This window comes from Opisthorchis viverrini (assembly GCF_000715545.1).
Source record: "Opisthorchis viverrini unplaced genomic scaffold opera_v5_69, whole genome shotgun sequence".
Taxonomy (NCBI): Eukaryota; Metazoa; Platyhelminthes; class Trematoda; order Opisthorchiida; family Opisthorchiidae; genus Opisthorchis; species Opisthorchis viverrini.
In genome coordinates this window covers 850,138-871,432 of record NW_008751725.1, presented here as the reverse complement: position 1 = coordinate 871,432, position 21,295 = coordinate 850,138, and the positions used below count along the sequence as shown (strand labels likewise).

Below are 21,295 nucleotides of genomic sequence, written 5' to 3'. Positions count from 1 at the left end.
CCCCTTGCCTGTTCCTTTCGTTGATAAGGGCTTCATACAAAGAAGTAGCGAAATTTTGTTTGCCCTTATACCTGTTACGTACCATCGTACGCGCTCCTCGACTCTGATCAAACCGGTATGAGTTATTTGCGGGACTTAGTTGTCCAGTGATGCGACTAAGTTAGCCTTGAAATGATCAAAAGCCAACTAGCTAGCAAGCATTTATAAAGTTTGTCCATTTCCTCAAATGGTGAACTTTTTCTACTCAAGGAGATCACATAACTGGTATACTTCCTTTCTGCGGATGATTTGCCGGAATTAGTCGACATCATCAACGATTATATTATTGGCATAAAGCTGTTTATAGCTTGTGTAATCATCCTTCTGCAGTCCACTACCGGTTTCGCCCTTCTTGGGGCTCATCAGGTAGGCGCCGAAGAGTTTTCAGCAGCCTTGAAAATATACCGCGATACCTCGAATGTCGAGCCAACTGAAACATTAGGCGGCCTTGCGCAACGCATTCATTCGAAGAATACCATAAAAGGGAGATTCACTTGAGTCTCTCGCGAAAACCAAATTGATTTGCCAATGAGTGTATTGCTCGAAAACAGTCCAACTCGGGTCGAAGTAGAACGTAAGGTTGTTGTAGACTCGGGGACTTCGCCTACCTGATTAACCCCAAGGACGAAACTGGTTGTGGGCTGCTGAAGTTTTCAGCAACCTTGTGAGTAATTCTACTATTTCATTTACAAGAGTCCTCTACACCTTTACCAACATAAATTGTTGGGAGATAAACGGAAGTAAACGACTGCATTCCTCTTTTCCTGAAAACCAGCAGAAAATATGTCCTGTTGTATCGCGACAGTTATCTAATTATATCCAACTTCTCAGATTATAGAGCGATTCCCGAAAAGCAGCACGCCGGAGTCATACATATTACTGCCTCCATCAACCATAAACCGAATCTAGGCAGCACGTGATGCTATAGGTTGCGCATAACACCCGTAAATTAAGTACCACATGACTCTCCCAACCGCTTCAATCGTGTCCATATCAAAAGCACATATCCAGATGAAGTGTTTTCATAATCTGTTCGAAATAACCTCTAAAAAGTGTAACAGCTAGCTCCTGAAATATTTTCTGTAGCCAGAAGAACTTGACTAATAAGCCGATAGGATTCCCAACTTTCGCCGATTTTTCGTTTCGTTTTGGAAGTGTAAGTTGCCTGAGTGATCACCAGGTTTGGCTTCTTGTGTTGCATTCCTTCTACCTGCGGAAGGACAGTCAAGTAGGAACCAATGTTCAGATAGATGGTGGTATTGTGGTAGTATCGAACGGGTTACAAAAACAAGAATTCTTTTGTTGACCATTGCAGCCGACAGCGATTGAACCATGTGTCTTCTGATTCTAAGCTGGAAACCTCTATGAGTAACTTTTCGGAAAAGAGCTGAACTCAAATATTTACGCGTGATAAGACAATCACTTGTCGGTTCGAGACAGTCTCGTCTACATTAGGTTACTCGTTACAAGTACTGGCCGAAAATTATTGCCCTCCAGGGGCCATAGCCCGCAATGATCCGGTCGGGAAGTCTTCCCAATTTAATGCACCGAAAATGTGCCTACTGTTGTGGATGCAAAGCAATGGGCCGTACGAAAAGCACAGGACTATGTAACACCGGTGATGTATTGTGATCCTCCCAAACAACGCACCAAAGAAGATAATTCCGACCTGGCAGAACGAATTATCCATCTAAAAGAGGCCCCGAAATCTGATTACACTGTAGGTATGAGGCAACCTTTGTTTTTCGCGCCCATAAGTTCAGTGAGCAACTAGGAACGTTACAGCTCCAAACGTGACTGAAACTGAGGCTACCGCATGAAATCTCCCGCTGTCTTCCACTGATAATTCAGTGAGCAGTAGCGATTTACATCATACATGAATCGCCCCATATATATGTAGCCCCTCCGTCTATGCGGCATCAGTAAGCACACCACCCGCATCACAGATTAGTCCGCTAGATCACTGATAATATCTGGAGCACGTGTTGGCTTCCTACTGAGATCCTTTCATGGCTCCCTTACTTCCATATACATAATATCTTCAAGCAAGAAACGTATACCTTCACGCACACCCCCAAGAAAGCGACATCTAGAAGGAGCAATTTGTCTGGAAAGCACACAAGTTTACTCCCTGTCAGGGATGATTTAGACTGGAATCCTTCTAACCAGAAGAAAGGTACTCAGTTTTCCCACCGATTTATACGTGAAACACGCAGCTGGTACGATTGTTGTGAGTCGCAGTGTATCAGGCTGCCAGGCGAGTGACGCCCTAAGCCGAATGAGCTGAGTAAGCCTTCATTATCCAAGCTCCTCAACTAATCGACTGGTGCTTGCTGGTTTTGTAGTAGTGAAGCAGCGCAGCCCCGGGTACAAGGGCCATTCAACGAGTTGACCACAGCAGTGTTGCCGCATGTGCTAGAAAACTGATAACTACGAATAAGTGGGCTTAGCCCTCCCGGGTTTGCTCTTCCTTTCTCATACTATAGTACTACGATTCACATATCTATTTATTGCACATGGATGGTACCTTACACTGCATTGCCATAACTGTACTGTAAACAGTTTGCACATGAAAGAAGCCGACACCTATACGCGCAGATTAAGTTTCCCAGGTGATTACAAGCACTCATGGTAGTGAACAAATTTTTATCGTTTGAATTCTATGTATCGATCCCGCGTCTATCATCACCCCATTGAGAAGTACTACTATAAAAAAGACCGCCTCTTCGGAGGAAACATCATCCTAGATATCATCAGCGTTACAAAGGACAGGGGTATTCGGTTTTTACAGCTTTGATGACCTGTCTAAATGGCTATCAAAGAAGCGCGTTTCACATCTATCTGGTCCGTAACTGAAGTTCAAAAGCAACTTTCACGTGTCTCCTCTGGGAAAGGAATCAATGTATGTTTATTGAAGCAGCATTGGTGAAAATATCCCCAACGACCTTAAGTTGCATAACTGTATTGCTCCGCTTGCAATAAACTGATGAGTAGATCGCTGCACGAAGTGGTGAAATCTACAAAGTCCTGTGAACAATCCGTTTTAAAGAAGATTTCCTCATCATCATCATCGACAACATGAAATCAGTGTTCAACACTGATGCTTCACTGCCGTAAGATTCCAGGGGTAGCTTAAATGATATCATTTTCTTCAAAAAATCAACCTAAAGATCACACAACTGTCCTCATTCATACAATACATAACCAAATAAACTGGGAACAGAACGACAGACATCTCTTTATTAAGGTAACCTGGTAATGTTCCCCGAGTCTACACAAGTGCGGTCACGAAGTACAAGTGGCAGACGAACCCATTTCTATTCGCCCTCTCAAAACATTGAAAGTTGAGCTCACCGAATTGTGCCTAACGAGCTGTTTTCGCGAAGAAGCGCTGCTTCGATGTTTGCGAAAGTCTGATTCTGAATGTCCAACGTTTTTGCTTTGTTGCCAGGACCGCTACTGCACGAACAGGAATAAACCATAGGTCGACTCAATGTTGGCTGTGGTACATCAACCAGTCTGTCCTGATGAAGCCCTTGTTTTTTTTCAGTAGTGCTAACCTTCACTGCAGAATGGGATGACTTCCGCGTGTTTATTGGTGAGACCGATATTTTAGGCCGAAGAGAGACCCATTGTCGGTATGATGGGAAAACTGACTTGGTTTATACGATCTGGTATTGACTGCAATGAGTACTCTATGTAGTTCCTGTTTCATCAGAGATAGTGCATCACCACGCAGACTATTTTAATCCCAATCCTATAGGATCGGTTACCAGATTTAATCGACTGTTACAGTGTAGAAATGCTACCCGCATTGTCTTGTTAATACATTCCTTTTAACCACTTCTAAACTATTCCCATCCATGTCTCGTCTTCGCTTTATCTCACCCAATCGATCTGGCTATCACACAAAGACACTTTGATCATCGATCATTACGTTACAGTCTATGACACATGTCATTTGTTGCCCTGATTCTGGCTACATTCAAGACACTGTCAGATGTTTGCTAGTTTCCTGTCCACCTTCTTCCGCACGCACCTCCACCATCTTTGCCCACCTGCCAGCCAGATGTCTGCCTTATCCTACCCAGTTCGGCCTAATCAACTGTGAAGGTGCAGTCAACTCAGTGTTGCATCCAATGTCTATTGTGGTGGTGGCGGTGGCGGTCGTGTGTAACTTGTGACGGGTAGGTAAAAAGGGATTTCAAACACAGCTGTCAGTCCTACCGATGCGAAAGATGTCAGCGTCAACACGTTTCTAAAGCCTGGGACGACACGTGTTTGTCACGCAGACAAGAACGAACGCATACGGTAGCACGCATGTATTCACACACAGACACAGACACACAGTGGGAGGTTTATGAAGCGTCTTGCTAATTAACAGCTGCGGGTCAGCTGTAGGTAGCTTGGGCATGTTGAATAAACGGAAAAGTTCGGACTATGACTGTCGGTTCTGAGGATGCCTGAAACACGAATCGACTTAAGCTAAAGAGTACGCTTTCTGGACACCAGAAACGCTAGATTGACCATTTGAGTTTGAATAACCGAATAGTGTCGTAAGTCTCAACCAGGAATCTAGATTCCACGGTATATCATTTACAATACCCACGTAGTGAGTAGTTTCAGTCACACTATCGTAGTAGGTGACCAACTACGCTCATCCTTGCGAGGGCCATCCAGGGGGTCACAACAAAACCCTTCAATGTGGATGTGTCCAACTGTCCAAAGTTCGCTGTGGTTCTTCTTAACAGGGATGTGTCTGGCTGACTGGTAGGAACCATTAATTTTACCCTCGTAAGTGGGATTGTACGAGCAGTAAATTTCCCTCTGAAGTGTTTCTGAAACCGGATGCGATACCTATAATAACATATTCCGGTTATATTGAATAGTTTTTATGAACTACGCGTTATCCTTTGCGTTCCTATCCTCGTGTAGTGTTTCAAGGTCCCTTTTTCGAAGCCCTTCTTCTGACTTTCTAAGCTGAACCCTTCATTAATTCCTCTTTTGAAATTTTTCGATGAATGGGTCCCCTCAAGCCAGTCGTTAGCTGCGTTGCTTTGATCAACTACTAGAAGAGCCAGCATGGATTCCAGCAGTTGGTCAACACATGGCAGACGTGGCCACATTAGAATGGATCATGCTACCCTCATATCTGCTTCTGGTAAGACGATGATATGTAACTTTCCCCCGGTAAGCTGAGAGACTAGTCACGGAACCGTTCGTGTTTGACCACTTGCCGAATTTATTCACTGTTCTCTCCTCTAGTAAGAATCGTAGGGCAAGATCTTTGAGGATGTGTCTTGTGAGAGTTCATTTGCTAGGCGGGATGCGACTTCGTCTCTTCTGATCCCAATTCCTAAGAGCAGGCAGGCACTGCTTGCCCCCCGCGCCCGTTCCCCTTTACATAGTCGTAGAGCACCTTTGAGGGTACACAAAAATCCATAAGCAACTTTTTGTAATGTTACATGAAGGTGTGAAGCACCGGGTTTAAGCACAATGCTCAATTTTTATGTGCGCGCTATGTTGATGACAACACAGGAAATTCAGCAACCCCCGCTTGAGACATCACGAAGACTTAACCAGACACCACAGAATTGCGAAGTACATTATTATTTGTTGAAGAAAATGACTAAGTTGTATGAGCATTTAGAAACCTTCTCTGTTCAAACTAGTGGGAAGTTCAGTTGAAAGACGGATAATCACTCATGTTTAACCTAAAGAGTCACAGCCTTCTGCTCACCTTATCACTTCCATTTACACTCACCAAGTCAGATGGCCGTTACATGTCACTTGGACGATTGACAGTTTAACACCCCAAAATTTCCCATCTCACAACCCAGAGTAAGAGCGTGTGTGTGTGTGTGTGAAGAAGAGACAAAACAGACAAACTTTTGTTGTACAGCCATGGTTACGGTCATACCCACATATTCTAACCGGCATGAAAATCAGTAATTTCCCTGGAGCAAACGACAGTTTCAGGTCAGTGACCTACCCAAATCGCGCAAGAGCACTATTCGAGCCTGGTGGCCACACCCATAAATTTAATCAGGCTTAATGTCATTTTTGGGACATAGCCTAATGTAACCTACATTCACGTTTTTGGGGAGGGGTTGTTTTTCATCCCACCCTTATATGTCACAACAATTCATTGTTGTCTTGCATAGCTTGGCTTGTCCTATACCCATAACTGCTGAAAGGGTGGCTGGCTGGTTGACACCATTGTTCACTGAACAATGAATCGATCAATCATTTTGTCCTATCAATCGATTCCCAAAACAGTACACAGTAGGTACATGTCAACTGGTGGTCCAGAAACTTCTCTCATGGTTAGCTTGTGTTGTGTTATGCTCAACTGCGCAAGACAAATCGCTTCACGATAGAAGGGATGCAAAATGTGTTTGCAGACTGACTGACAGAATGCTCGAGTGCCTGACTTTATTGGTCCACAGGTGTTAGTTGTGGAACACATGGTTTGCCAGATTCGTTTAGTTCCTATGTAAGGTGGCTAAGGTGAATGCGCTTTTCCCATTAGAGTTTGGTCACCGTAACTTGAAGCAAAGCCTTTGATTGACTTCCGATAATGGCAGATGTCTTAAGGACCGGGGGGAATTTTGTAGCATTTGTTACCCGAATTGTACGGATTAAAGCATTCTGGTGGGCATCAGCATCTGCCTTCTCTGTCCGTTAGAATTTACCATCATAAGAAGCGTCTCACTCCATCCGTTAGGTTAAGATAATCACTGGAAGAATGGAGTTCAGGGAACGCAAATTTTGTTTCCATCTCCGTGACTAATTGAACCTATGTATCCTGGAGCGTTCAGTTGGTATAAACTTGTTGTAATCCGCTGATGGTTGGAAGTCTCCTCGTTCACGCGGCTCATTGATTTTTTATATACGCGGAGATACCCTAAAAATAGAGACTCGGCTTATTTGCCGGACGGAACAACAGACTTCAAGTCGGCTGAAATGGCTCAAGGCGATACTAAATTAAGCCATTTTGCGTCCACTAGTCGAAAGACTGTCTAGTGTATAATTGTACCACTAGCTGAATTCGTAGCTCGTTTGAAGTTGATTGAACTTCCATGCTTGTGGCAGCCAAGTTTTCATTTTATTCTGCTTTCTATTTTTAGTTCGTGGCATCCGGGTCACATCGATATGATCTACCACCCGCCCTAATGGCTCCAGTGTTATCCAGTCAGATCAAGGTACGAGAATCTAGCAAGTCAACCTCATCACACCAGTCCATCAGAGACCATCTAGATAGGAGAGACTGTACTGGGAGAGAGAATTCAGCCACATCTTCGAACAGCTCATTTTGTTGTGCCTCTTACCATCCAACTGGAAATCGAAGGAAACGCCACTCCAGCTGCGAAGCTTTGCTGCACTCGCAACACAAACGTTTTGCGGAGGATCGTGACTACAACACACTGGAAGAAATGCAACCGAATTTCACTCGACTTTTGACCTGCAATGAACCTCATCGAGACAAAAGCTTGAATCCATCCTATCCCTTCCGCTCTTCAGACTTGATTGCGGCAGCACAGTTGATGGAAAGAGCGTCCACTAAAAGTGGCATTGATAACGTTCATGACGTACTGGCTTCCTCAGCTAAGAGAACCACCAGCCCGCCACCACACGTGAGCGCCCTCCAGACTAGCTATTCACGGCTGAGCCCATTACAGGCTTCCCTATCAACAGGTGTCAATCCTTTGCTTATCTCCGCACTGATGTCATCAGGATGTTGGCCCTTTTCAAATCAGTTGTCTAATGAGTGTGATGGTGTAAAAAATTTATTGAATGGTTCACTCGAGAGCTCACAATCAGCTAGTCTCCTAAGCACTATCAATCGAACACCAGCTTCCGGATTCCCACCAGTTCTTTCACCTGTATCGACTGCGGTTTCACCAAATCCCTATAAAATGAACCAAAGTAGAAGTCCGAAACTACATTCCTCCGCGTTGACAAGCACCACTACGAGCAGCCTCATTCAGGCTGTCAAGCAGATTCCAGATGCGACCACCTCTCAGTCGCCCAGTCAGTTCAGCCATTCATCACCGATGGCATTCGGTGGTGGATCGAACGTGCCGTCCATGACTTCCAGGTCATTTATCAACTGCCCACCATTCAGTTCGCTCAGCAATCAAGCAAACAACACTAATGCTATGCTTAACCAACAACTCGCTTTCCCAATTCCACTGAACTTCCTTGGAAACGGTACTCTGAATAATGATCCAAGTCAGTCAGCTCTAGCGAATGCACTGTCAGCATGGTGTCATCAACACATTGAGACTTCAAATTTACTACCCTATAACTTATCCGGAACTGGACTCACTTCCGGTTCCACGGCGACCAGTACGGTTAACAATGAAAGTAACCTCATTGCCAACCTCTTCAGTTCGACAAGCTGTCCCATGGACATCAAAACTTCGTTACTACCAAACAGAGACAGTCCGAACAATAGCATGGCACATACATCACATACAACCACACGTACCAATTACCCTGGTGAAATGGTTCTCCCTAATGTCACTGAGAATGGAATGATTTCACCCCTAAGGAATCCATTAACTAATACACCCTTTGGAAATGCTGCCTCTACGCTGAACTGCAATACCTCTCCCTTTGTGCCCTTTACGTCATCAGCCAAATATAACAGCAGTCAGGAAACGCAACCCAATATCGCAATATCCCAACCTTCCTCCCTAGCTGCAATGATGGCCGCGGCTGCTGCAGCTATGGCAGGTATTTGCAGACCGAACTCTCGAGATGTCTACAACCTTGGTATCACATCAACTGCAAACAACACAGGTGGCACTGGGAGTGGCAACGGTGGCGCGGAACATTCTCGGCTGGCGGACGACGAAGTGGAGGAGGAACGAAGCGAAGAGGAAGTCGACACAGAAGTGGATGAATTCATGCAAGAAATTCTCCTGCACCGCGAAGGTAGGGGTGGTTCCGCGTCTCCTGGCATGGGAACGGTCGATTTTCTTGAATCCAAGGCTGCTAAGCATTCCCGTCCACCTTCGCGAATGAACGGAGAAACGAGAGGAGAGAAAGGTGAGATCTACGTTTTTTAAAAGTTTCGCTTTTGAGTTCAATTCAAACACGATGGTTAGATCTTCGGGGAGGGAGCGAAGCAAAAACTAGAATTTACATCTGTGTGCAGTTTTTACACATATTGGTGTTCACAATTCCCTAAGTCTGTTCAAGGTTAAGAGGGAAAGAGAGAGAGAGAGGATTGAGGTTAACCCGAAGTTTTCAAGAAGAAAACTACTCACAAGGTTACTGAAAACTCTTCGACAGCCCACGACCGGTTTCGCCCTTCTTGGGGCTCATCAGGTAGACGCAGTCCCCGAGTTTCCGTCAACCTTATGATCTACTTGCACCCAAATTGCACTGTTTTCGAGAAATACACTCATTTGCAAATCAATTTGGTTTTCACTGGAGACTCAAGTGAATCTCTCGTTTATGATGTCCTCCAGCTGAATGTGCGGCACACAGGCCGCCTCATGGTTCAGTTGGCACGATATTCGAGGTATCGCAGTATATTTTCGTAGAGGAAACTACTCACAAAGCTACTGAAAACTCTTCGACAGCCCACGACCCGAAGTGGTTCTGCTGGAGCCTGTTGCTCACGGTTAACGATCTTTCGAACCAGTAATAGTGTTAGCCTGGCCGTCTTTTGGCCTTTCGAGCGTAAAATATCTGGAATCTCGAGATGTCAGTCGGCGTTTGCATGATATTTTGCGCGTTAAGTTGGATACAAAGGGACCCAGTTCTTGCTTCAAGTAGGCATACAGACACCGTATAGTCCACCGGAAGCAAAAAGGGCATTCATTATGCACAAATGACCTCAAATGACCTCGAAACGGAGCCCAGTTACGGACGCTCCGGTCAGAACTTTGACGCTTTAACTTCGCAGCATTCTGATTCCATATATGACGAATGTCGGATAATTCTCGTTCGTATAAAACTAGAAGGAATCGTTTCAACCTCATTTATCGGAAGAGCAAAATCTCGTTCCGCAGTCCACAATCCGAACAACGTGTTTACTGGTTGACGTGATGCAAACTAATTTCCCATTTGCCGCGGTTGTTGCCCTAGTGTAAAACTGCCCGGAAAGTGCAGAGGTAGAACAACACCGGATCAGACTACAACTGGGAGTATGCAGACCTGCGAAAAAAATGCTAGGTTTCTTTCAAACCTTACGATGCAACAACGCCCTTGACGCATTTCGTCAAAACAAGATTCTGTCAAAATGAACTGTTGACCAATACCATAAACAATAGGATAAGATTTATACAGTTTGGAGAATAAATAGAATAGATAAGTAAATAAACCGTTCAGCTGTAACACCCTTTCGTGCCTAGCTGCCAAGACACTCGAAGGAAGCGTGAGGGATGGGAGATTGCCAGGTTGCCAAGGCGTAGATTGGGGAATTGGAGATGCAGATATCGAGTTCGAAATACAGATCTTCCGGTCAGTAAATTCACACTCTAACCACTGAGTCATCTAGCCCTTAAGTTTGGAAAAACTCCATCTCGTTAGGATTTACAAGGTGTGGTGTACAGAGAGGCGACGTAGCATGTGTTTGTGAATTACTGTTCATGAAACCTCAGTTGGAAGAATCATGACGAATATCAGAGGGGTAACGTCATTTGAGCGAAGCGCTCGCGAAAGTGTTCTACGGATCCGTAGCTTTCGGCTTTCGGTGTTAGCCTGATTGGTGGCGTGGGCAATCGGGTTGCATACGAATTTGACCCTAATTCAGGGAGTATGAGTTGTGTGAATGCATCCAGCTCATACACAACAAGTACATGGCTATCTGGGCTCTAGCAAGGGGAAGGTTGCATGGATGGGAATCAGCGCACCGGTGTCTCTATGGGTTAATGAACTTCAAAGTGACTTTTGTAAGTTTAGTTAGAAAAAAATCCACACTTGCGCGGAAATCCAAACCGGCGCCTTCGGCGTGAACCACAGCTCTACATGTAGCCCCGGAGTTAACCCTGTAGAATACATCTGAGACATACTATCGATAATCACAGTGTGTACGGCCGAAGAGTTGACGGCTATTCCAGCCCTCGCCTGAAGAACTTCCCATGCTTGAACCACGCTCACACGTCAAAATGCGGTTAAATGGGAAAACCTGAGCTAAATTGATTCCTGCAAGTTGTACGACGCCGAGCTCAGTTGTATAACTCGTTTTTCGACCTGTGATTCCAGGCCAGGTTTTATAAATAAGTTTTGTTCACATTATCCATGTCAGACTTACGCATACATGAATGCCTTTACGTCTCAAAGTCAACTGCAGTTTGTCTGGTATGAACCGAAATAGTGTTTATACGATTCAGTGTGTGTAAAGTCCTAAAGTGCAGGCAGCAGCCGTTTCGACAAGTTAGTTTGAGTAGCCAAGTTTGGAATTCTGGCTTCATAGGTTAACTGCTGTTCACAATAATCAGGCCTCGATACCAAGTCTATTCGTCTACATGTCTACTACACACGCAAATCATGCCACCTCGCGAACTACCATGGTAACTACTTTCGTAGCCTCGTGGTCCTAAAAACTACTTCGCTAGTTCGTCTGCCGTAGCACCACCAGGCCAGGTGAAGTTTTAATTGTGGTGATTTGAACTCTAATACGGTCAAACATGTGCCGACTGCGGCTGAAACATATGTGCATTGCGTGTGCCATGTAGACAATCCTGGAGGACACCCCTTGTCTTACGAAACCTCAGTTTGGTGCAACTATGACAACTGCTGTCCTGGCGGTCAACAGTGTCATTCACGAGGCAGCCAATCAACTGAAAGTCATTTTGCGTGCGAAATTACAAGGTCGAACTACTGACTGTTGCTTGCACTGGCACACAACGCACCCGCATATCCACATGCTATACCTTCCGCTGGCACATACGCACACAACCTCAACGACCTTCATCGTACGGTTTCACACGCAGTTTGTGCAGAGTGTAATCTCTTGAACAGTTGCCTGTCAATCTAGCCAGATTTGTATCCTGGCTGCTCTCTTACCTCATGCGTCAATCAGTCAAAATTGCCGATCAATCATTCCATCTATCGATCGTTTCTGCAATCGTTTCAGGTAAAGGATGACAATGAAGCCAAATGTCTCGGCCAAACGACAAGGGGGGCGACGCTTAGCCTTCGTGGCTAATCGGAAAACATGGTTGGGGTGATAAGGACGCACAGAATTTTAAATTCAAATCTGCTGGTAATCAGTTCATGCAGAGACGCATCACACTGTTGAAGGCATCGCAGTTGTCAAGTTGTTCGGGTTGGGTGGCTTGCAATTTTTGTGTGCTCAGCTAAACAGATGAAGTTCGTAACTTGTCAGGCAACTTTTTGTTCGTTTGTTTGCTCGCTTGCGTACGTGTGTATGTTTGTGTGCAATTGAGCGACAGTGTGCAAGTCAGCTGCCAAACACGTCTTTAAAATGTCCATCTCATTAACGCTTGGTCCTCTTCTCGCGCGTGTCGTAACTGAACTACAGAGCATTGGCAATTGGTACAACGGTCATGATCACAACAACGCCCGTTACAATTGTAGCAAACATGTGCACCAAGGAACTACTTTAAACATACTGCATATGTCGCAATAGCTAAAGGTAATTGAAAAGCGTATTTTAAGTGAGAGATTGGAAACTGGAAGGTTAGTCGCCAAGAGAAAAGCACCAGCCTTCCCCAGAGCACTTTGCTAGAACGCCGCTTGCATATTCGTTGGGAATTCTTGACCGATCCACTGACAGTTTCACCTTTGTTTCTCCCATCAGTCCTCTAAGTTCCTGCATTCTCGAACCAATCTTTACCACCCAGTTGAATTCCTGAATTCCTCGTACACCATATGATTCAAATGAGTGTGCTGGATGAAGGCGGTATCATTTTTTAGTTCGAAGGATATCGAGCTATTTTGTTTGTTATGACACTAGACAAAGGGTGAAGAAAACCTTAGGACAGCTGACCGAACCTCATTCGAAATGAAACACGGTCCGCCACATTTATTTGAAGAACACTATAGATAAGAGATGCAGATGAGTTTCCAGTGAACACCGTGATTTGTGGAAGAGTGATCCGTATTAAATGGTGATCCGCAGCTGTACAACCGTACCAATGGGTGGACCATGAAATAATCGAAGGTGGATATTGATCGAGCTCGCTCCTGGTTTTTTTTTCACAAACCATTTGGGCGCAACCCACCCACGATGTGGAGTTCGCAGCTGTTAAATTCACTTCTGTCCTGATTGTTCCGTTGACCAGCAAACAGAAATTATATACCATAAATCGTCCTTGTGCCAATCAGGGAAAATCCTTTCGGATCCATCTGAAAAGCTCGAGATACATCAAGACTGTGGTGTCACTAAGACCAGTTTCTGACTGAACTGACAGCTGTTTTGACGTCCAAATGTTCAAGAAATCTCCCTCTTATTCGTTGCTAAACTAGACTTGACTGCTGAGAATTTAATGCAAGTTTGCCCTGCTCAGTTAGCAATGATTTTAGCATGGTTGAGCTGAAAGCGTCAACTTACATTATCGGTACTTTTTGGCATTTCTGAAGGACCTGTGCGCGATCGAAAAGCAAACAGCGTTTGGCGCCACCCAGAATAGTCTCTTCCTTCATTTTATACAACTGTTTCACCTGCTTGAGTCAAGTTATGTTTAGCTGATTTGCAAAAGGTAGGACCTTGGGGGGGGGGGGTTGGAGTATTCTGTTTCTTGAGTATCCGCATTTTGGGGGCTCAAAAGCAGTTCGTACAAGCAAATTAGAATGGGGTATCCACTTTCTTTCTTGAAAGTAATCACTCCCTGGTGTTATGCTGTCACCATCACGAGAAAACTGAACCTGACCGCCATATGATGGTTTGTGCATCTTTATAACCTATTGAGCTATACTGAGGAGCGTACGTGTGACATTCAAAGGTTCGTCAGTGACTAGAAGGCTCAGATTTTCCTGGTCCTCCAGTCTGCGGTTGAAACATGTGTGGCGAATTGCTATTTACAAATGGAGGCTGGTTTGGTGGCCTTACGCCAACCTCACTGCTAGGGCTCTCAGCCACAGACCGGCTGAAGACTCTAATTGTCCTCCTGTCTAGGACTGGGTTCCCTGGCAGTATTCCACCGCGCTTACCACCAGCCTAACTTGTTTCATACAGCAGGGTAGGTAAGCGAAAACAAGCTACTACTGATGCCTTCATCCTTTCCTTCTCTCAAATATCCGTTCTTCGCTTCCGCCTTATCCCGTTGTGGCCCATAACTCCCTTTCTCGACAGGAATTCCTGCCATGTCAGACGATCGATTGAGCACTCTTGTGACCAGAGCTTGTGTGTCCGTGGACTGTGTGAATGCTCAAGGAACACCTACAGTTACTCTTAAATTGACCTGTACTGTTGGACTCAGACCCCCATTTTTAGGGCCATCGCACTAATGACAATTTCTTGATGCATGTTATTCTGAGTCTTGTTCGCACGCGTGGTCGTACATGGACAGTTGTGTGCTGGCGAATGTGTTCACAAGCGTAGAGAGCTGAAATTTGAGTAGGCGAATTGGCACGTGAGTAGGTTGTTTTTGGTATTTCTTGTGCTGGTGAATTGTGACTGAAACATTGCGCGCGCTTGCCTGCACGCACCATGGATAGATAGATGAGCGAGTGATCAGTCAGGGTGACTGATGTGCCTTGACATGAAAGCTCGCGACGCAGTCACACACACACACACACATACATACACAGGTACACACACACACACACACCAATATAACTGGCACACGCGCCCTGGCAAATTAAGGCATCGATTCTTTTGGTAAAAATCGAAGCCCCGGCTATCGAGTTAGCTCGTGTCTACATGCCAACCAAGCGACTCCACCAGTTCCATATGCGGACAAATGTTCCAAATTTAGCCACCTTCCATTTGTCACGTACAATAAATGTCATTGAATGTCTTAATTTTTTTGCAAGTCCCATGAGTGTGTTTCGAATGCCAGCAGGAGAAGTCGCTCCTTTTGGTGCTAACACGCCGGGTATGCCTACCTTTGGAGATATGTAGCTCTAGTATACGTCTTCATCAAACTGGGGGATAAAAAGCTTCTTCCCGTGATCGAATTCTGATCTCACCTAAACCTAGAAAATCTTCGCTACATTTTATCAGACAGTCAGTGAGCAACAGCCCACACTTAGCCAAATGGGAGCACATGTTTTAGTTGGCTCATCATCGATGCGAGTGGTTTTCAGGTCTCTTTTCCCCAGATGACGTCCCAGTGCTAGGTTGAGAGATTGATTAGACAGGTTGTTGGTTGTTAGCATGCATACATTCTTTTGGTCGCATGTTCGCGCGTTTTTTCGTTCATTCGTTCGTTCGGATTGTCGTGGCGCATGGTGATGATAGTGATGTGTGAATAAAAGGAAAATCCTAGCAGCAACCACCCTCGACTCCCCATGCGCTTGCTGTTAATGCTTCCTAATCAACGTGTCTTGGCTTGAATACAGGCGAACAACAGGTGTACGGACACGAAGGCGTACGTTAACACAATCCTCGCAATGTCTACACACACAAACACACGTGGACAACCCGTTCCAGACATCATAATCCGTCGATCACAATGTCCTACAGGTGATCACATTTGCGGATAGAGGGGCACACGCAACAAGAAAGGAAGCCTCTTAGTCACGGCTCGGCATAGATAAATGTGCGTGTGTGTGTATGGGCGCGCGCATGTAGGTTTGACGACAATTCTCACATCAAAAATATGAGAACTGACAGATGTTACACCACATCTGCTTACATACAGTCCCAGGGCAAACACAGGCCTTCCTCCATCCAGCTGCTCATCAAACTAGTGCAGGTCAAACAGTCAGGTAGGCGATAGTTACTTGGTAAGTGGGGATCACAAGTTTCCGACGATAGTGATTTTGACGCAGGTGTCGTTTCAACCACACAGCTTGAGCATTTGTTGGTATTGCTGGGTTGGTTTCGAAAAAGGAATGGATGTCGCTGTGCTTAACATCCAGACATCGGCGCAGAGTTGCTCGTTACCGAACCTTCTTGTTCGATCCTAAAAGACCGGACCAACGAGTTCGACTTGCTTTTGCACTTTCACAAGTGAGGTAGACTGGCTGCTGATCGTATTAGATGACGGGGTTTGGAATACCCACCAACTCACTGATGATCTTCGAAGATTTCCCCCTTCTTCAAGAGTTCCTGGCCTATTAATTTTGTCTGACTACACAGCTCTGTGATTAAACCGAAGTTCACGTTGGTAAGACAAGCATATACCCCTCTCGTCTTGTTGATTGGTGCGTTTCAAAGCTAGGCAGACCGGGGTTAGGTAAACATACCTAGTTAGTGCGGTTTGTGGGCAACTGTCATATTGCTGAACGTGTAGTGTTCTTGATTCTGTCAAATGGCTCCACACTTGGAAAACAACATCAGCCAGAAATGACCGTTTCCCTAATCTAGTTCTGAATACGCGCGACAAGCATTACAAGCACTTAAGCGCATGTTGATTTCCTAGAGTTCGCACGTTATTTTCAAGGACGTGAACTGGATTTGGCTTACGCCTGGACAGCACTAAGCCGACTTCCGTTTCTAGTCTGCAGTTTGACAAGAAGCTTGAAATTAAATGGACGCACACCCAGCAGTAATCGAGTTGTCTACACCTGCTTACCGTGACTTTTTCGAGGGAATGTAAATTTGACTTAGTCTCGTTCAGATTTTGATTGATATGTATGGAACCTATCCAGCCAAAGTAGATCTAGCCAACCAGTTAACGGATTGGTGTCTGCACACACACACACACACACACACACACACACACACACACACACACACACTAGGAGTCTTCTGACCTCTGTGAGGGGATGACCTTTTTAAAATTACGGGTAGCCTATCAAACTGTTTGACGTTTGATGAATGAATGTTTATGGTTTGACCGAATGGTAGACAACGCTCATCAGTCGAATCCAGTTTTATCGCTTCAAACGTTCAGTATGCCTGTGTTCCTGCCACATATATGTGTTTGGCATGTCAACCAGATGTCAATCATAATGCTCGAACCCAGTCGCCTGTCTGGACTTCTACCAGCTTAGCCAACTTGGCTTGTCGATGTCCGCTACAGCAACGTTGTATGTGAGTGTGGGACAAGCGTGTGCGTGTGTTTCTGTGCGCTCGCTCCGCTGGGCCCAACGACACAAGTCATCTTTCTTTCACTGGATTAGCGTCAGTCAAACTGTCATTCAATCAGGTTGGACAGGATGTTGACTGAATAGAGTTTGGGGCATGGTTAGTGGGTTGTCGTACACACACACACAGCGACATAAATACACGCATTGCGTACACTACCTCAGACATGACTATCCACCATAGACAGCGAAAGACATGCTGCCTGGCGCACGTGAACTATCCCTCCTCTAAATTCCTCGGATGATGGACATGTGCACAAGTCTGGCAAAGTTGACATGTTCAGCGATAACAAGCGTGTTGGGAAGCTTTAACCGGAAAAAATACAGCACCGGATCGTGGTTCGTGCCCCTGCAGGAACCGAGGAGCTGAAGTTTGGAAGCAGCTTCCTTGTCACAATTTCAATTCACTACCGTTTGCCATTCGCATATGTCCTCAAATATGGTAAAAATAGTGGACGGTAGAACCTCTGCGTGTCTGGGCCCTCACCACTTGATCAGCACATGAACACACGACACAGCTTTTTGGTGCTGACTGCCACCTATCTCACTTCCGATCAGGAGAGAGCAGTAGGGGGCGGGGGTTGGAAGACCTCACACAAACGATGAAAGACCCGAAGTTGGTATGTATATCAAAAAGTAGAAGTAACCTTTTTCTCTCGACGGAGTGCACTATTCACTCTTCGATAACCTTTGACCGGTTTCGTTCATCTTGTGGCTTATCACGCGGGCGTATTCGCTGAGTTAGTTTCAACCTCATGTTACGAGCAATCGGCAAATTGCATTTGTTTGCAAACTAAGTCTACGTTAAGGAGAGAAGCAATTGAGTCGCAGCTGACTGAAGGGCGGAATCGGTCGTGCGCTGACCGAGGGTGGGGTGAGTAGTGTGTGTTCTATCGAGAAAATACTGTTCATTGTCTGGAATAGCATAATGACCGGAACACGAGGTAGCGTTTGTGCAGCACATTCAGGAGAAGCTTCAGCTGGAATTCGTCTGAGTCTCCCGTTAAGCTTAAGTGAATCTGCAAAGCAGTCTGGTCCACCAATGCAAGGAGCTTAACCGTGAAACAAGCTCAACCGTTTCTCCGGGTGTGAATACATGGACCAGGTCACACTGCTTCCCAATCGCGTTGCAACCGATAAAGCGCCACAAAATGTTCAATTTCACAATCCGCATACCCTTTTTATGCTGTTCGGGTGGATCAGGATGACAATGTTTCTTTGTTTGAGCCGTTAATGACCGATATCGCTGCAATGAGTATAAATGCTTTTAGTTCTGAATAAAAAAGCTGATTTTGTGCGTTGGACAAAACACAGTGCAAGACGAAGAAGGTATTGCCTCACCTGTCACCCAACGTTGACCTCAAGCAGCAGCAACTATTTGCATCTTGATGATTATCCTGGTACATGAGTGTACCATACAGTTTAACACAGCAACAGCCCTATTTTCTGTTTAATCAAATCCGTCAACTGAATCACGTTTTTATAAAACTGCACCTGATCCTCATCTGCCACTACTTATAACCAAATCAGTAAACGATCAGGTTCCGATTATAACCGTTGTTCACTAGAAGAAATCCTTGAAGACCGAATGCTTCAGACAGTAGATATAAAAGGTCAGGTCCTACTTTGTTCATCATTCCGTCACCATAGCAAATGGGGATCGATATTGTCTAAAGGGTAGCTCATTACATTCATCGGTAAGGGAACACCAAACGGATTGCTTGAAATTCTCTGCATCTTCACTCAAGCTTTCCTGAGAGGGAATACCAGAAGTGTAACTTTGCTTTGATCCATTTGGCTATGATAGAATGCACACTGGTTGTTTTACTGGGATGCACGAACGCATCTCTCGAATGGAATGACTCTAGGTGGCAGCTGAAGTTACTCCACTATGGACGATTTCAGCAATTTATCCTCAGCAAAATTTGAGTGCAATCGCTTTACCAAGACTTAATTCAACAGCCTCTTTTGAGATTTTCATTTGGGGCTAACATTCCAATATAATGAGTTTCCCTAAGGAGTTGCACTTCCACACTAGCTTGATGATTTTACCGACCAAATCGACTGTCTAGCAAAGAGGACTTAACTTCACCACAACTTAATTAAGTTTCACCATCTTGGTTTGCAAATTACGTGAATACTGACTTAATTCGTTTGCAGGTTCTTGTCTGGTGACTCCCGAAAAAGATACAGCCGACGGCTGCACTACTGAAGTCAAGTCACATTCGCGCAGTGCACCGGGTTTGTCAAGTAACAATATATCTCCGAGTTCACTCAGTACGGAAAGTCGCCGAAGTGAACTATCCTACACCGGACATCAGCGTGGTACACAAGACTCACTGTTGAACAGAAATTCAGCATTCAGCGATGTGAGTGCAAACGAAGGTGATCACACATGCACTTCAAGTACAAACCAAGGACCCAGTAACGTTGTTGGTCCAAGTGGACTTTTCAGCATACGTCGAGCCGTCGGGTTATCACGAACCAATCTGCCATTCCCTGCACGAAAGCGCCTGTTTGGTTGGTTGGTAGATCACTTACGAGAGCCTTACCCATCCGAAGAGGAGAAGATGATGCTTGCAATGGAAACCGGTCTATCAAGAACTACAGTCAACAACTGGTTTATCAATGCACGCCGCCGGTATGTCAAACCACTCATGCAAGGTCGTCTTGTGCTACAGTCGGGCGTTTTCAAAACCGTCTCTAGCGAGAGTTGTACTCCCATTTCGCCATCATCACCAACTAGTACATCTGGCTATAATGCGGCTCAAACCTCACCAAACGCCTCAGCATTTCCTTCTACTGTTAAACCAAACTGCACACAAAATGCCATGTCAGACAATCCCCTCAATATGGTACGTGGTGAACGACCTGGATCAAGGCGTGGATCAACTGTGTCTCAGTTCTCCTTGCCCTTCAGCTCCTCTGTGTTTCCATCAACAAACGCTTCTGCAACATCCCTAATCGGTGAAGTGCCATCAATCCCATCTAGTTTGGCCGCTGCAGCAGCCGCTACATCACCCTTCAATTCCAATCTTTTCCAGCAGCAAGCCATCACATCTGTGCTATCTAGCCAAAAAACTGGTTCAGGAGAAGGTTTGTCAGCGATGGCAATTGCGGCTGCTGCGGCTGCTGCCTTTGCTAGAGCTGGGATCTCTGCATCGAACAGTGTATCCGATCCCGGTACAGTGTTCACATCCGCTTTCAGCACGGCCCTCGGTTCCTCCCTATCTTCTTCGTCCCCTAATTCTTTGCCCCATTTAACTACCCTATCCGATTCGTCCCTGGAACTAAATGCTTTGGACAAGAGTTCACTCATGTCGAAAAGCATTCTTTGTGCGACCAATTCGGAGAAGCTTTCTGGAGACTGACAAATGTCCACAACCCAATAACCCAGTAACAATTTGCGTCAAACACTTAGAGTTTCCCAGGCGGCCAAATCAGTCCTTCAAAACTGGCGCGTGAGTGATGAAGACCAAGTGCATATTTACCCGCCGCGTGTGGTTGTAAACTTCTGGCAAGCTGATTAGGATGCTAGTGTTGTCATCAAGGGATCCGCAAAGCCCAAATGAGTGTATACTTGTCTGACGTTCATCTAACAATGAGCATAATCATGTGAATAGTATCTTTTGGATCGTGCACCGGATTAATTTGACCTAAACCCATATCACACATCGGTACCGGTCAGGCTGCAACCCATTTAATCAACGCACTCTTTTGTGAACATGTACTTTTCAGCAGCGTTGAGACCACATTTCACGGAGACTGTTTGCCATCTCTTTGTTGTTTTTGCTTCCTTTCTTGTTCATTCACAAGCGAGTCGTATAGTTTTCTTTACAACATACTGTTGTTTTCCTGTGCATCACTGATTTCGGACTCAGAAGCAGTCCATCTTCGGATCCAACTTTACCATCCTACTCATCATTCGTATTCTTGTTCCGTTTCATTCGCCTTCTGCGTGTTATTGCTACCGCTACTACTAATGCCAATGATACTACTTGAAGGTTTTCCCCCTTGAAGACGATGATCGTTACCAGCACACCTCCCCTCAATTCGATCCAAACCGAGTTCAATA

General features: G+C 45.3%; 2 protein-coding genes across 2 annotated transcripts in view; one reads left to right on the top strand and one right to left on the bottom strand.

Moving 5' to 3' along the window:
* T265_04288 (hypothetical protein) overlaps positions 1-13,668 on the bottom strand; it is a gene marked incomplete at both ends in the record, with an annotated part of 48,028 nt that extends 34,360 nt beyond the window's left edge. The window contains one exon of the mRNA XM_009168987.1: positions 13,577-13,668. Within this exon, the coding sequence (XP_009167251.1) occupies positions 13,577-13,668 (92 nt within the window). The remainder of the gene's footprint in view (positions 1-13,576) is intronic.
* T265_13466 (hypothetical protein) overlaps positions 1-20,591 on the top strand; it is a gene marked incomplete at both ends in the record, with an annotated part of 55,825 nt that extends 35,234 nt beyond the window's left edge. Inside the window, 2 exons of the mRNA XM_009169015.1 lie at positions 7,170-9,096; positions 19,381-20,591. Of these exons, the coding sequence (XP_009167279.1) occupies positions 7,170-9,096; positions 19,381-20,591 (3,138 nt within the window). The remainder of the gene's footprint in view (positions 1-7,169; positions 9,097-19,380) is intronic.
* Between the last annotated feature and the right edge of the window lie 704 nt (positions 20,592-21,295).